Raw genomic sequence first — 16,966 nt, forward strand, 5'->3', positions numbered from 1 at the left:
CAGAATTTGCAATAATAATACCTAATACAAGATATTTGCTAAAAAATAAAAATACAATAATACCTCTCAACGACATTTGCACCCACGGTAAAAATTTCCAATGTCCAAGCCGTCTACAAAATAACCAAATTAATTTAAAATTTGAAAAAAAAAATCCCACAAACAGAATCACACCCATCATGGAACAAAGAGAAAATTACCACATTCCCAGCATTTGGACGATCATATTATATCTTGCCATCGTTGTAATAATCATCTAAATTATCTATAAGAAAATAACGATAAGAACAAGAAAAGAAACCAAAAGAGAGCTAGACATAAGAATGTCAAACATACAGGACCCAGACGATTCCAGTTCGAAAATTCACCTCCCACAAGGAGCTTCAATCTAGGGGAAGAGGAGTTATAAAGCGACGCCTATGGGTTTATTCAGGCCATGGACTCAGGAGTGCTGACATTGTCAAAGACATTGAACTTAGGAGTGCTGACGCTATGTTTCGTAATTGTGAATTGTATAATTGCAAATGTATATGTTTTATTTTAACTAATATTTTATTCAGTTTAGAATCTGATTTTATTGTAATTAGTTGTTTTAGCTCTAATTAATTCTTTTTAAAAAAGGACTTTTGGCATTCCCAAATTTGAGTTATATATATATATATATATATATATATATATATATATATATATATATATTTATATATATATATATATATATATATATATATATATATATATATTTTAGTTTAAAATTATCGAAGTATAATATGTTGTTGACTCTTACATTTGCTGTGTTGTTGATATACAATTATTTCAGTAGGTATATTAGATGTTCGGGGGTACTCATTTCTCTCAGTATTCCTTACAGTTTATGCCACTTTACATTATCGAACGCTTTCGAGTAGTCGACGAAGCACAAATATGTTTCTAGATTAAATTCTCTGGATTTTTCTATAATTTGTCTGAGATTGAGAATTTGTTCTCGTGTGCCTCTTCCAGGGACAAATCCACATTGTTCTCGTGGGATCTGTGGTAAAAGTATTGATTTTAATCTCTCGTTAATTAAGCGAATATACAGAGGCACAATACGTGAAATCAAATCTTAACTGTGTTTTCTAATATACTTATACTTCGTCTTGTGGGGTGGGTGAAAAAATATTTTAACCGGATAGTACGTTTATGTTTTTTCATTTTGTGTTCGTCTATCAATTTTTGTAATGACGTGAAAATTTCTTCCGGATGAGGAATTACTTGCTGAACTTGTCTAAAGATCGTTACGATTTTGGTGATAGAGCAAAACGTGATACTTTTTCAGTCACAATTAGTAATGAAAACTTCATACCAGAACACATTTTTGACGATGCTTCAGTATTTTCTGATGATTTGGAATAAAATATTGATTTCTAAAGTTTTATATATAATAAATAATCAATGTTTTATATGAAGTACCAAATCAAATATTTTCACCCACCACTTCGACTTTAAAGCTGGGCTCTTCATGTTTATGAATGTTTTGCTTTAAATTAATAATAAATTTCTAGAACAGAATTTATAATTATAGAGCTTGCATTTGATGTACCGCAGCCATAAAAAGTCACAAAAAATCCGAAACAAATATCCTTGCTAAAAGCTTCAACACGTGGATCTAACTTCTTGAGATGAAAACGTATGGGAGTTTGATAATCCCTCATCAAATATTGGAAGATTTTCTTAACAAAATATTAAAAAAAAATTACATCAAGGGCCAACAGTTTATGCCAAACAAAGAACAATCAAGTGGTGTTTGTAAGTAATTAATTAAAAACTAATAAACTTTTTTAAAAATATGAAAATTTTAGACCTTTTAAAGAGAATCGGACCAATCGAAAAATGACATTTTTTTCTCTCAAATAAGAAAAACAAATAAAACTGTTTAAAAACTAGTTGACCGATAGTCAAAAGTAGTTTCAAGAAAGTCGTCTGTTGAACGTTTTTATCTGGAATGCGCAATTTTTTCACAATATTGACATGAATATAAAAAGTCCCTTATTTCCTAGAACATTAGTAAAAAACCATGACGCAGTAAAATTTTGATATTCACGAAATTGTGCGCGTTTTCTATTGACTTTTCCCAGATATTGCAGTTGAAAAATAGCGCTTAGTAATTTTTTGATTTACAAGTGATTTTTCGGCTTTGTCTCCTGGGGTAATAAACTATAAACAACGAATAAATTTAATTTAATTTAATTATTTATTTCTTTGAATAAAAAAAAACAAAAAACTAGTGTTAATGGTAAATGTAGATAAGTGACTTAATTGATTTATACGGTTGTATAATTGTTGTATTATTATTTATTTAATTTTTAGGTATATTCCTAAATTATGCCTCGCAGTTTATTTTACTGCTCTGTTTATCGTGACTAAGTGTTGACTAGTCACTTCCCGCTTCTTGCCGTATCGAGTGTTGATCGATGCGTCCACCTTTAACCCATCATTCCTTCTCGTCAGCATTCTTCTTCCTCTTCCTTCTTGTATGTAGGCTTCAAAGCCTGTTTCATTTAAATTTTATTGTACATTAGGGCACTAGGATATAATTTTATTTTGTTTTTTATTTCGAATATATTTTTATTTAAATTAAACCTGTATTTTACTGAATCTGCTATCTTAAAGAGCTACCCCTTACAAGTTGACCAATTTTATTACAGAAATTAATATCCTACAAATCCTTATCATACCTATCAACTTAATACCTATCCTTAATATTCTATCAACCTCTAGCAGCACTACGAATGATTTCGTATTTTTTTATACAGTGATTATCTTAGGTATATTTTTTTCCTTATCTCTGTTTTTGTTTTCACATGTCGACTGCTGCGATTTTATTAATGTACGAAACCTTAAAAACTTGTTCTTGGTAAAAAAAAATTAAGAAAACAGATTCGCCGTAATCAATTTTATTCCTTATTTCGGTATCTCAAATTAAAAAGGTTAGCAACATTTACAAAACATTATTGTTTATATTTATTGTAAGAATTTAAAAGTTTACAGAAAATAAAAAAGGATCCATTACTTATTTTATATGTCAGTTTTTTGCAAACTTAATGCAACTGCCGCTTGTTCAGTATAACTTTGTGACGTCATTGTTTGCTTTATACTGCAGGAAGATCCAACAGCTAAAACAAAATAATAGAGCAAATATTAAAAATGCAAAAAAATCTATTAGTACATGTATATTCAGTTTTTCAGGAAAATTGGAAAGTATCTGATAAAACCTCTTGGTTTATATCTACGAATAATTGAATAATTTATTATTCTTGTCTATGACCTACGCTTCTGAAATTAACTAATATTTTAAACAGTTAAAACAGTTTAACCCTAAAAGTGATAGAACGTTATCATCACAGCAGTGTAAGGGACAATCTCAAGTCCACTTTTCAAATATTCATAATGAATGAGGTACAGTAGAACCAAGTAGAACCCTGATTATCCTTACGCGGGTTATCCGAGCTGAGGATTATACGCGCTATAACTCCCATTATTCAAATTTCATTTTTGAGGCTTTATCGAAATAGCCAGAAACGCAGAAATAAGAAGAAGCACAGGACAGGCGTCACAGATGTGACGCTTGACGTCATAGATTATGCGCTCATAGAGCGCATAACATGGCTGAAATGGAACTGGGCGGGTCATATGACCAGAATGAATGACAGGCGGTGGACCCAAAAAATTACAGCGTGGAGACCACGAGCTGACAGAAATAGCAGAGGTAGACAACATCTGAACAGACAACGTCAAAAGAATCGCTGGGAATTAGACGCAGGAAGCTCAAGACCGACAGAATTGGAAAACATTAGGGGAGGCCTATGTTCAACTTTGGATGCAAAAGGCTGGATGATAATGATGATCGAAATAGTGTCACCGTAAATGACTCAATGGAAACTATATACGCCTTGAGAGAGACGCATAATGCAATACCAATAGAGCCAGCCAGCGCTCGGAGAATCCCTGGAGCGTGAGACGTTATGCCGAATATATGAGATTTAGTTGCGCGCCTTCTCTAAATTCGGCAGCAGAAACAAAGCGACGCTATTATGGAGGCTTACCATGAAAACTGCCCAGGAAAACAAAAAAGAAAACTGGCACTTTAATAGTCTGGTAGAACAACGGCTTAAAAAAACTAAGGACAGAAGTCCGGAAATCTATTTAACAAAGCCAAAAGTAACCAAGACTGGGATGCTTACAGGTATAAGCTAACACTCTATAATAAAGAGTGTATAGTAAAGGAGTTCATGGAGGAAGTTTCGCAAAAAGATTACAGATATCCCGGCCTGCTTTCGAATCTATAAATTCCTGGCAAAGAATGGTTATACCATTAAAGAAGTAGATTTCCTAAAGAAAGCTAAAGATAAGCGGACCAACATAGACCAAAGACCTACTGGGCCAAGTTCTATACACTGGGAAATAGCCACAGCAATCCCAAGGCCAGGCAGAATTAGATCAGCTATAAATAAATTTCTGCCATATAAGCCTCCAAAGACAGATTACATATACTTTTGCATATAGTATTAGAGGTATTGATACCACACATATGCAAGATTCTCAAAGCCAGTTTAGCATGGCGGTCATATACTACTTGCCTAAGGTAGATACAGTATCGGACCTAACACCGACGTCATATAGACCAATAAGCCTATCGTCTTTTCTATTAAAAACGCTGGAAAGACTTCTGGATAGGTACATAAGAGACGAAGTGCTAAAAGATAATCCTCTAAGCAATCGTCAATATGCATACTAACCGGGTAAATCTACGGATTCAGCATTGGATAATCTAAATCGGTCAATACAGGACAAAGAGATAGCAATAGCTGCTTTTTTTAAAAATTGGTCCTATTTTAGATATAACTATTTGGTTAAAGCAATGAGTAGACGAAGCATACCTGCAATATTGTGCAGATGGATAAGGGCATCCCTGGAGAATAGGATAGTAATATTCACTCTAAGTAAAGCAAACATAAAAGCAAGAGCAGGTGGAGGCTGTCCACAATAAGAAGTTCTACCACCTTTACTTTGAGCAACATTGGTAGATGATCTCAAAAATCTGTTCACACAAGACTTTTACTATCTAGGATACGCTACGATATTGCAATCATCGTCAGGTTGTATCTGGGAGAATGCAAGTAGCCCTAAATATTGTTCGTAACTGGTGTAAACAAGAGAGACTGACAGTCAATGCTCAAAAAACACAAATTATCAACAAAAAAGACAGCATTACAAGGTCTAAAACTACCAGTGCTGAGAGAAACACAGATTCGATTTACCAGAATAAAACAAAGTACCTAGGGGTTAATTTTAATCATAAACTTGCATGAATAACACATACTGAAAACAGCACAGAAAGCAACTATGTTCTTGAGCAGATGTAGAAGGATGTGTGGTAAAAATTGGGGACCCAAAATAATCCTTTGGTTATACACAAAGGTTATTAAACCAATGATAACCTATGGGTGTGTGACTTGATGGACAAAGACGCGATAAGTAGAAGCAATAAGGCAGCTAAGTAATACACAAAGGCTAGCGTGTATTTGTATTACGGGGGCCACAAAAACAACTACACCGGCATCGGAAGTTCTGCTGAATCTTCCACCACACTTATATGTTTATACAGGACCAAGCCAGTTGTGTGATGCACAGATTAATACGAGTACATAGTAAGCAACAAATAAGCCAGGTGCATAATGCTGACAATAGAAAGCTAATCGAGGAGCTAAAAGCAGATATCATAATGGATAGGATTAGAGGAGAGGGCCACAACAAATAAAAAGGTTGCAGTGGAATAGGCCAAATTCCTCATTAAATCTATCTATCTAGTTACGCGCTAGAAAGAAGTCTCTACTCTGCTATATTCTTAACAGATGGATGCCTTTATTTTCAAAATAGTAATAACCAGTATTAATGATTACAAAATTTCATATTTCAGTCTGACTCTTTTAAAACAATATCTGCTTGGAAATCATTGAAAGGATCGACTTTGAACTCGATGAAGCACTTTCCAATAGGTTTCTGCAAAAAAGATCAAAGAGTATATCAGTTTTTGGACCAATTTGTGCTAAGCAGGTAGAGATATTTTGTATACTTAAAAATAAAAGAACCTTTTAATGCATTAAGTTGTTGGGTACATCTATTCAAAACACTTTACGGAAATCATGAGCTTACTATTTCAGGTGAAAAACTCAGTGCCGAAAAGCTCTAGACGAAATGGTGAAATTTTTATATGAACTGGAGACCATAATTACAGAAAATAATCTACAACTTTCTCCAATTTCTCACGCTGGCGAAACGATTATATTGTGAGTAATACCTACAAAAACCTTAGCTATAAATAATGAACTGAGTGCATAAGAGTATAAAAAAAGTAAAGACTGGATAACAGTGTTGTGTTATGCCAATCTGTCTGGCAGTCATAGTGGAGAGCTGACTGTGATTGGAAAGTCAAAAAATCATCGCGCTTATAAAAATATGAAACAACAGAACCTCGAAGTTCAGTATTATAAGCAGCAAGTTGGGGGATATTTTGTGACATTTTGCAAGTTCGATTCCATAAAAAGTTTATTCCTTAAGTAAAGTCGTGTTTGAAAAAGGAAAAGTTGCGCCGCAAAAGGCGTTTCTTCTTCCGGATAATGCTGGTGCTCATCCCATTGAGGCAACCCTAAGATCTGACGATGAAAATTTCTTTGTTCTTTTTTTCCGGCCAACATTACACCAATTGCTCAAGGAATATATCACGGTGTTGTTGAGACAATGAAACGCCTCTACCGAAGAGAATTTATAATAAAGTTGATCTGATGAATTTTACCATCAAATGTGGTGAAATAACTGGTGAAGAACAAACTGAATTATTACGCAACACCAATGAGTTTGAAGAAATTGAATAATACAAAGTTGAGACTTGGATCCAGTGTTACAGTTTCGCAAAATTCGTATAATAATCTTTTTTTGAGAATTATTTCCGAAGTGGAACTCAAAACGTCTAACACTAGTTAGTTAAAAATGTGATTTTCATTACAACCACTAATTATGGCTTAATCCCATATAAACATATTATTTATAATAAAAAATTGTTGCCTATAATATATTATATTGACGAGGCACCTTTAAAACGTGATAAAACCTTATTCCGTAATAACAAGTTCAATCGGTTTGTAATGGATCGATGTTTAAATCTTTTCTGTAACATATCCATTTGTATCCATGTAATACATATATCCATTCTTAATAAGACTGACTCAAATATTTGTATTCTTTAGGGAACTTGATGATTTTTTGAACTATTTATGTTTAAATCACCACTATATACTTCAACTTACCATCATAAATTTCCAGATCTATAATTTTATTAATATGATCTTTTATAAACTCGTTTCTGTCTATGAGTAGATCGTAATAATTATTATCTTAGAAGCAGAATTAATTATAGAAATAGAGATACTGACCTTGAGAAATGGAGATTTTATTACCATGTTCCCCATATACCCAGCAACGGTACTGGTACACGGGATCTGATTCGTCGTAGGTTAACAAATAAGATTTCTCGTTTTCGGTCCAATATGATATACATTTGAAAACGTAGTCAGGTTCATCTAAAGGTAATAACGAGTTTATTACATATACAAATTTAATCAAAAGAATAATATAATATATTAATAAATTTTTTATAGGATCAATATTACAGGGTGTATTATAAAAGCTTAAGAACTATGAACTATAAATTCATAAATATATCGCCCATACATATATTTATTCAATAGGATCACTAAGGTCTTAACAACACTGACAGAAGAGGGCGGAGAATATGTATGTGGAATAATAAGTTTAAAAGAACTTTTCAAGGACCTGCAAAATGGCCGACAATTCCTTCTTCAAGCTGATCATGCAGCTCTGAACTAGCTTCTGCAATTCCATAATCCAGGTCAAATCGCATGACTACTAGAATGATTACAAGTAAATAATTATAATATCGAGCAAACCGCGACAGAGAAATTATTTTGTTTCGTGCGACGAACCACTGCCACAAATGATTAATAGATACCTTAACAGCTACAATATGCTCAATAAAATTATCCATGTTTGAAACTGGTCTTGGACTGAAAGCATAAAGGTGAAAAGCCACCTGGCAATATATAAATATATTTAGTCCATAATTTAAAGTCTATTTAAACCAAAGGCTTTTCCATATATCCTAATTCTGTTAAGAAAATTTGAAAATAACGATGGTGCGGAGTATAAGATACAACCTAAGTAAGGGTTGTACCCAAAAATAAAGTGTCAGAAATATTGCGTCTGTTACATGACGGTGCAATCGGTGAAGACTTTGAAATTTTGAACCTTTTACAAAACGTTCGATTACGGTTTTATTGGGAAAACTGTAAAGAATATGTACGAAGATAGTGCCAACATTGCGAATTGTGTACAACGAGTTGGTAGCAAGAATGCACCCAGGAAACAACACAAGAGGTTAGCAGCTATTGATATTGCAGAACCATTCTCAGAAATGGATACAATCTAGCAGAACATGATTATCAATTGTGTGCAACTCGGTTAAAACTTAACTCATCTTTTATCTAATGATGATCAATCAGGTAGATTACTGAAAATTTTATAGAAACTTAATTGCTGTAAATAGAGTCTTAATTGCTGATCATTTTGTGTTTTATCAGGTCATCATCATTTGTTTTAAAGTAATTGTTTTAGGTGAAATATTAGAAAGCTAAGAAAGATGACGAAGGATAAAAAGATTTTGAATTTATTATTTAAGGGCTACGTTGACAATCAAAAATGCAGCTTTATTATTGATACCGGTGCAACCAGTTTAGTAAACACACTTAGTTCTTGAAACAGCTTCAGATCACATTATTTCAATTTACGGAGAGAAAACAGTAACCATACAGATTGACAACACCTTGATAAAACACCTATTTCTTTTAGCTGATATTAAAGATGAATGTGTTCTTGGGATGGATTTTATACAGAACAAATTGATTATAGATCTTCAAAATAAAATTTTGTTTATTGAAATATTAAAAATGAATGAGTTGTTCTAAATTTGGAAGAATCAATACCACATATTGATTCTTCCTATTGATGAAAAATACTCGTATTTTTACCTTGCGTTTTTTTTAACAATAATTTATGGTCACAATTTGATTTTTACTCTATAAGTTTTTCCCTTATATTTTACATAAACAATATTTATATCCACAAGGAAACAAAGTTCCTGTATTTGGCTGTATACCATATATTAAAAAATTTTGAATAAAATCCTTTATAAAAAGGTATATAAAAAACCCAGTTGGGCTATGTTGCATTGACAAAACGTTTTCGGAATAAATATTCCATCATCAGTGTTCTAAAATAGTATTTAACCACTTAATTAAAAAAAACATGAAAAGATTTAAGTTTTGACTAAGGTTAATGTAAAAGTGTGGTTAATACTTACAAGTTAATACATGGATGTAGCCACTAAATATGTGGGTAAAAACCCTTTAAAAATTATTAAATAAGATTTGATTTACATAATGTCTAATTTACAGTTAAGATGTTAAAGTTACCGTTGGATTGGTAACATGGTGACATATGACTCTACATTAGTTGCGAGTCCTGAGACGGTATGTCTACGAGGACTTTGTCAAAGCAACTGATTGAAATGACAATCTTGGCAGGTTAAGGTGAAAGTTGAAATAAAATAAAATTATAACAGTATCAACCATCAATGTTATTGTTTTAAATTATGTGTGTGAAATGAAATTGTGGTGACAAAATTATGTGATTATAGTTAGGCAACCAACTATACAGTGTCGAGTGGTGTGATGAAAAGATTCTTATATAAGGCCCTTTATGTTTTAATAACATTTGGTACCTGGAAAATGGAAACTAGACACTGGTGGAAAGTTGGGTTCTTGAAAAAATATAGGAATTGATATATTTAATATGTGAGGATGTTGTTCAATGAATGAAATAAAACTATTATGATATAAAGTTCATGTAAAAATTAACTTACAACTCAATTATATTAGGCCCTGTATGTCAAAAAACAACATTTGGTACCTGGAAAATGTAAAACTTCTTGAGTTGTAAGTTCATGAATATGAATATCTGATTGGATGTTGACAAACTGAGTGAAGTAGTTATATTTTGTGTGTTGACTAGTAAGAAATGGACAAAATTTGATGGTTGAAAGTGGTTTTGTAATATATTGGTCGTAAAGTACTTAACTTATAACTTGAGAAAAAGCCCTATCTGTTATAAAGCAACACTAGGTACATAGGAAGATAAAAGATTAAGTTATAAGTTGGTAAGTTGAATGAATTATTGGTCTATATTGACTATAATAGTAAAATGAAATTGTTGTATGTGGCTCTGTTAAATTTGAGTAAAGAGAATGAAAATTAAGGTGTTTTGAGAAAATTGTGATAAACGGATAGACTACGAAAGGCTGAGGTCCCCAGAGAACCGAAGCCAAACCCTGAGGGAATTGTGTAGAGAAGTAAAATAAGAATTTAATAATATGGAATGGGTGGTGGATGATGGATGATCTGATCTGAATTTGGGAGTGACGAAATAGAAGCATGGAAAGTATTGGTTATAGTGATTAAGACATGAAGTTTGGGTTGAAAAGAAAAGAGTGGGATAGATAGAAAGTAAGATGTATTGGAAGAAAGGTTTTTAGAGTGAACTAAGGGAGATGAGTATTAGGTGAACTAATAATTAATATGGAATTTAATTGTTGAAGTAAATTGGGGATGTAAGTTAGGAGAATAGTTGGCGATGGAGAGGGAGAAAATCTCGATTGAATGAAACATGACGATTAACGCAATTTGGGCTTTTTTGTTTTTCTTTAAGAATTTCAAGATCTTCGTATAAATCTAATTTGAGGAAATTTTTTTGGGAGATATTGTGGATAAGTGAAACGTCTTCTGGGATATTGAGGGTGTGGTTGTGTTCTTTGAGATGTTGAGAGAAAGTGGAAGTATTTTCTCTTTTTATGTGCTCTAGAGAGCGTGAAGAAAGAGATCTGCATGTTCTACCTATGTAGGTGGCATTGCAATCTGAACATTTAAGTCTATATACTCCACTCCGGTTCATATATATCCGGTTCTCTACACAATTCCCTCAGGGTTTGGCTTCGGTTCTCTGGGGACCTCAGCCTTTCGTAGTCTATCCGTTTATCACAATTTTCTCAAAACACCTTAATTTTCATTCTCTTTACTCAAATTTAACAGAGCCACATACAACAATTTCATTTTACTATTATAGTCAATATAGACCAATAGTTCATTCAACTTACCAACTTATAACTTAATCTTTTATCTTCCTATGTACCTAGTGTTGCTTTATAACAGATAGGGCTTTTTCTCAAGTTATAAGTTAAGTACTTTACGACCAATATATTACAAAACCACTTTCAACCATCAAATTTTGTCCATTTCTTACTAGTCAACACACAAAATATAACTACTTCACTCAGTTTGTCAACATCCAATCAGATATTCATATTCATGAACTTACAACTCAAGAAGTTTTACATTTTCCAGGTACCAAATGTTGTTTTTTGACATACAGGGCCTAATATAATTGAGTTGTAAGTTAATTTTTACATGAACTTTATATCATAATAGTTTTATTTCATTCATTGAACAACATCCTCACATATTAAATATATCAATTCCTATATTTTTTCAAGAACCCAACTTTCCACCAGTGTCTAGTTTCCATTTTCCAGGTACCAAATGTTATTAAAACATAAAGGGCCTTATATAAGAATCTTTTCATCACACCACTCGACACTGTATAGTTGGTTGCCTAACTATAATCACATAATTTTGTCACCACAATTTCATTTCACACACATAATTTAAAACAATAACATTGATGGTTGATACTGTTATAATTTTATTTTATTTCAACTTTCACAATTTTAAACAACGTTGGCTTCTGTCTTAAATAGACATATACAGTTACACTGACTACTCTGTCATAACTTCCGTCTTAACCTGCCAAGATTGTCATTTCAATCAGTTGCTTTGACAAAGTCCTCGTAGACATACCGTCTCAGGACTCGCAACTAATGTAGAGTCATATGTCACCATGTTACCAATCCAACGGTAACTTTAACATCTTAACTGTAAATTAGACATTATGTAAATCAAATCTTATTTAATAATTTTTAAAGGGTTTTTACCCACATATTTAGTGGCTACATCCATGTATTAACTTGTAAGTATTAACCACACTTTTACATTAACCTTAGTCAAAACTTAAATCTTTTCATGTTCTTTTTAATTAAGTGGTTAAATACTATTTTAGGACACTGATGATGGAATATTTATTCCGAAAACGTTTTGTCAATGCAACATAGCCCAACTGGGTTTTTTATATACCTTTTTATAAAGGATTTTATTCAAAATTTTTTAATATTTATATCATTTTTTTTATGTCAAGAATGTCTTTATTTTCCCGATTTTTAAATTAAAATTAGTAAATAATTTACGGAGATATTTGCAAAAAAGCAGTTTTTTGTACTAATTTATAGATTTTATTAATTTTTTTATTAACAAAATAAAATATTATTAATAGATTTGAACATCGAGGAATTACCGTCTTTGTGCGAAATTTCCCCACGATCGGTCAAATAGTATAAAAGTTATTTAATTTGTTTATCCCTGAGGCTAAATATTTAAACTATTGAACTTGCTCTATTAATGATGCTAGATACATTTAGCAAATTTCATAGGAATCCTTAAGCCTTAAACTATCTCAGAAGTTAAATGAATATTGTGTTTTCATCGAAATTATTTACAAAATATACGTTTGAAAAAGGGGTATGTTTTTTACTTATAAACAATTGTAATAACTTCTTTATTTTTCAAACTACAGACTTGTACGTACAACCATTGGATAGCCGGTAAAAAAACTCACAATAAAAAAATCTTCTATGACCAAAAGGAACGAAGTTAGGAACTATTTTTTAAAAAATCATATCTCCATTGTTTATAAACATTAAGAAGTAAATCAAAGAAGTAATGAAAATCGAAACTTTATATTGATACACATAATTATAATTATGTTGATTTTCCGGGATTTTCCGAGATTTACGGGGGGATGAAAATTAAGTCATCATTATTAATACTGCGAAAGACTATTCCAGCCAAATTTAAAAAAAAAAAAGTAAGCTTTTACGGTGAATTTCAAATGGACTCAATTTTTCCGAGGTTTTCCATATTTCTCGGTCAGTGAAAACTATGTATAATAGTTAATCATATTGCGACGAGCTACTCCAGATTAAAAAAAAAAGAGGATTCCAGCTGCAATGGAAGCCGAGATACTGTACATTTTTCCTACGTGTTTCAATTTGAAGTTTCAATCTCGAAATAAAACGGAGTTGAAACAGTTATTCTCCACTCTTCTATGTCGATCTTTCGAAAGTACCTTAGTTGCGAAGGACTGTAAGTTTCGAAAAATTGGATAAATTTTATAGCTATAAGTTTCAATATAAATTTTAGATTTTCATTCAAAATTTGTGCAAATTTTACTTATTAATGTTTATAAACAATGGAGATACGATTTTTTTAAAAATAGTCCCTAACTTCGTTCCTTTTGGTCATAGAAGGTTTTTTTAAATGTGAGTTTTTTTACCGGCTATCCAATGGTTGTAAGTACAAGTCTGTAGCTTGAAAAATATAAAAGGTATTACAATTGTTTATAAGTAAAAAACATAAAGACGGTATTTCTTCGATATTCAAAAATGTATTAATTACATTTTATATTGTTATAAAAAAATTAATAAAATTTATAAATTAGTACAAAAAAACTACTTTTTTGGAAATATCTCCGTAAATTCTTTATCAATTTTAATTTAAAAAAAAACGGGAAATAAAGATATTCTTGATACAAAAAAATGATATGAATATGTTTTATGTAAAATATAAGGGAAAAAACTTAGAGACAAAAAATCAAAAAAATGCAAGGTAAAAATACGAGTACTTTTTCATCTATTCGTCATCTAGTAATCCCCACCTATGTCTTGAAAGCTTCAGATATCTGCGAAAAATTTTTCGACCTTTTTTAACCAGATTGGGCTAGGAAAGCAAGGAACTCGTTAGTGGTGGAATTTTGATACCCAGATGCCTCGTTAATGTAGATGAGATGATTCCAGTAAGGGTTGCTAATTTGTCTAAAAAGCCTTTTAACTTGAAGAAAGAACATAAAGTAGCATTCTCTACTCCACTAGACAAAATGAGCAAGTACGAAAAATATTTAACAAAAAAATCCAGCTTCAAATTACCCAGTTGATGCTAGACAATTTGGTCTTTGTAATGTTCTAGGTTTGAACGTCTCATAGAGATGGTTTTAAGAGGACTTACTTGGAAAACATGTCTAGTATATCTTGATGATATAATGATTATATCCAAAACCTTTGATGAACATCTGAAAGTGACGTATTTGACAGATTAAGAAACGCCAATGTAAAGTTAAATTATAAGAAGTGATTACTATTTCAAAGAGAGGCATATTATTTATGACACATCGTTTCAGTATAAGGAATTAAGACTGATTCAGAGAAGAAATTACAAGTTTTCTTGGACCCTGTTCATATTACCGAAAATTTATTCAAGATTTTGGCCGCATTGCTAAGCCTCTTTATCGACTAACTAAAAACAACACTGAATTTTACTGGATACCAAATAATTGTCACAATGCCTTCATAGATTAAAAAAACGAATAACAACAGCGCCAGAAAAGAGCTCCTAGCTATTATAAAAGCCCTAGAATATTTTCATACTTTTTTATAACAGAAATTTTTTTAATAAGAACTGACCATAGCGGTATAGTTTACTGCTATTTGCTTAATGATATTCAGTTCTATCTCGAAGATATTTTTTGACATGGGAATTTCTATTAATCTATGTAACATAAACCTACCATAGCATGTTACATAGATTAATACAAATTCTCATGTCAAAAAATAACTTCAAGATAGAACTGAATATCATTAAGCAAATAGGAGTAAAGAATGGGTACAACAAACACATTAAATAAAATTTTAAATCAAAAACTACATAAGAAAGCCCTGAAATTATTATTTTCACCACCATAGAAAAAACCCAGTAAATTCTACTCAATTACATATACAGGCAAGATATTAACAAAAATAGCCAAGCAAATAAAAAATAAAGGAATAACACCTTTTAGAACAAACAATAACTTAGGCAAATATATTAAGAACAACAAGAGCCACAAGAAAAAGCAATTACACAGCGGTGTGTACAAACTGAAATGTAGCGACTGCCCAAAAACTTAAATCGGTCAAACTGGTATTTAGAACTTTTATCAAACGTATAGCAGATCATAAAAGGGCTTTCAATAATCGAAAAACAGACTCTACGTACACACTTCACCTTCTAGACGCTAATCATTCTTTTAATGATGAATTTCAAATTCTTCACATTCAAAATAAAGGCCTTAAGCTATCTTTCTTAGAATCTATGGAAATCAACAAATTAAAAAATGCAGACATAATTCTGAATGACCAACTTATTCAGTTAAAGACTATAAAGTTTAAACACATAACACATACTAAAAATAGATTACTTGTGAAAGGCACTCTGCGCTTCTCCGCTCTTATATATTTTTGTCTTTCTTAGTACTTAATAATAACTTACTTATAATCTTATTTTCCTCTCCTTGAGAGCAGGACTTTTTAGTTATAAGAATTTCAGTCTGGGCATCCGATATTCTAAGTTCAGAAAACGTGTTTTTACATTTTACCTCATGATCTGGAGTTATCGTCTTGGGATTCCTAAAAAAATCAGCAAATTTACAATCATTGAAATACATTATTCAGAATTATAATTCAGCTAATCTTAGGCTGCACGAAAACCAACTTAACATTTATGCTGGTATGCGACAAAAATAGATGGAGTCGCTTGGACAGAGATGCAGTTCTCTAAACAGGTCACTTTAGTGCTCTCAAACGAAGCTCTATCGTACGCTAATACAGTAACTAAGAGTAAATGCAGCAGTAATTGGATTTGTGTTCACGGCTGATGGAGGAATCAACAAACAATACTAACTTGTGGAAACCTGTCCAGTGTATACCGTATGTGTAAGTCGAGGGCTGATGCGGAAGTGAGCTTGTAGAATAAGAATGGACTAGGAGCAAAAGAGGGACACCGACAAAGGTTTAGCTAGCGAGCATGGGTGTAGCGAAGAAAACCTTTAAGGGTCTATGAAAGCAAGGTCTCGATCCAAAAGAAGCTAGACAACAGGTGCTAAAGCTTGTCCAAAAACCAGAAACATATGCATAGTCTAGATAAAAGATCTTTCAGGTCGCAGTTCGGAAAAGTCTTCAGAGACAAGCGACCACTTTGAAATGTACAATCTACAAGCCAATATCATAATTATTAGAATATATTTGTAATTCGGAGGGTTATTACCTACAAATAGTTAGGATCGTGAATAACATCAAAATAAAGTCAAAGAGCAAATCACATATTGAGAAGGAAATTATTTATATATTCAATTTGAGAGATTTTTGTTTTCTTTAATCATCTTTATGCAATGGAAATAATGACAGTAAACCAGAAGTAATATTGGCCTTTAAAAGAAGAAAACTTAACTACTTGGAACACGAGAGAGTAAAAATATGCATTATTACAATTGATTATGCGGGGAAAATGTTGGGCAGGGCGAAATGAGGAAAGATAAGGAATCCCTGGCTTGGGAATAGGACACAATAATCGCTTAAAAAAAGGTAGCCCTTAGTCGATGAAAAGAAAGAAAAAGGACATGGTAATGGATCATAAAAGTATTTAAAAATATTCGTGTAACCGAAAGAATTTGACAAGATCTTTTGTAATCTTTCCTTTTAAGTATTGTATTTTGAGAATGTAATAAGCGATGACCGTATAAATAGTAAGTAATATTTTGAGCA

General features: G+C 31.9%; 1 protein-coding gene across 1 annotated transcript in view; it reads right to left on the reverse strand.

The window, feature by feature from the left end:
• Positions 1 to 2,917: 2,917 nt before the first annotated feature.
• Positions 2,918 to 16,966, reverse strand: part of LOC140437045 (uncharacterized) — a 38,640-nt gene continuing 24,591 nt past the window's right edge. The window contains exons 7-9 of the mRNA XM_072526280.1: positions 15,696 to 15,832; positions 7,470 to 7,616; positions 2,918 to 3,152 (exon numbers count right to left, since the gene is read on the reverse strand). Coding sequence (XP_072382381.1) covers positions 3,055 to 3,152; positions 7,470 to 7,616; positions 15,696 to 15,832 — 382 coding nt within the window. The 3' untranslated portion in view covers positions 2,918 to 3,054. The remainder of the gene's footprint in view (positions 3,153 to 7,469; positions 7,617 to 15,695; positions 15,833 to 16,966) is intronic.

Source organism: Diabrotica undecimpunctata, chromosome 3 (genome assembly GCF_040954645.1).
Source record: "Diabrotica undecimpunctata isolate CICGRU chromosome 3, icDiaUnde3, whole genome shotgun sequence".
NCBI lineage: Eukaryota > Metazoa > Arthropoda > Insecta > Coleoptera > Chrysomelidae > Diabrotica > Diabrotica undecimpunctata.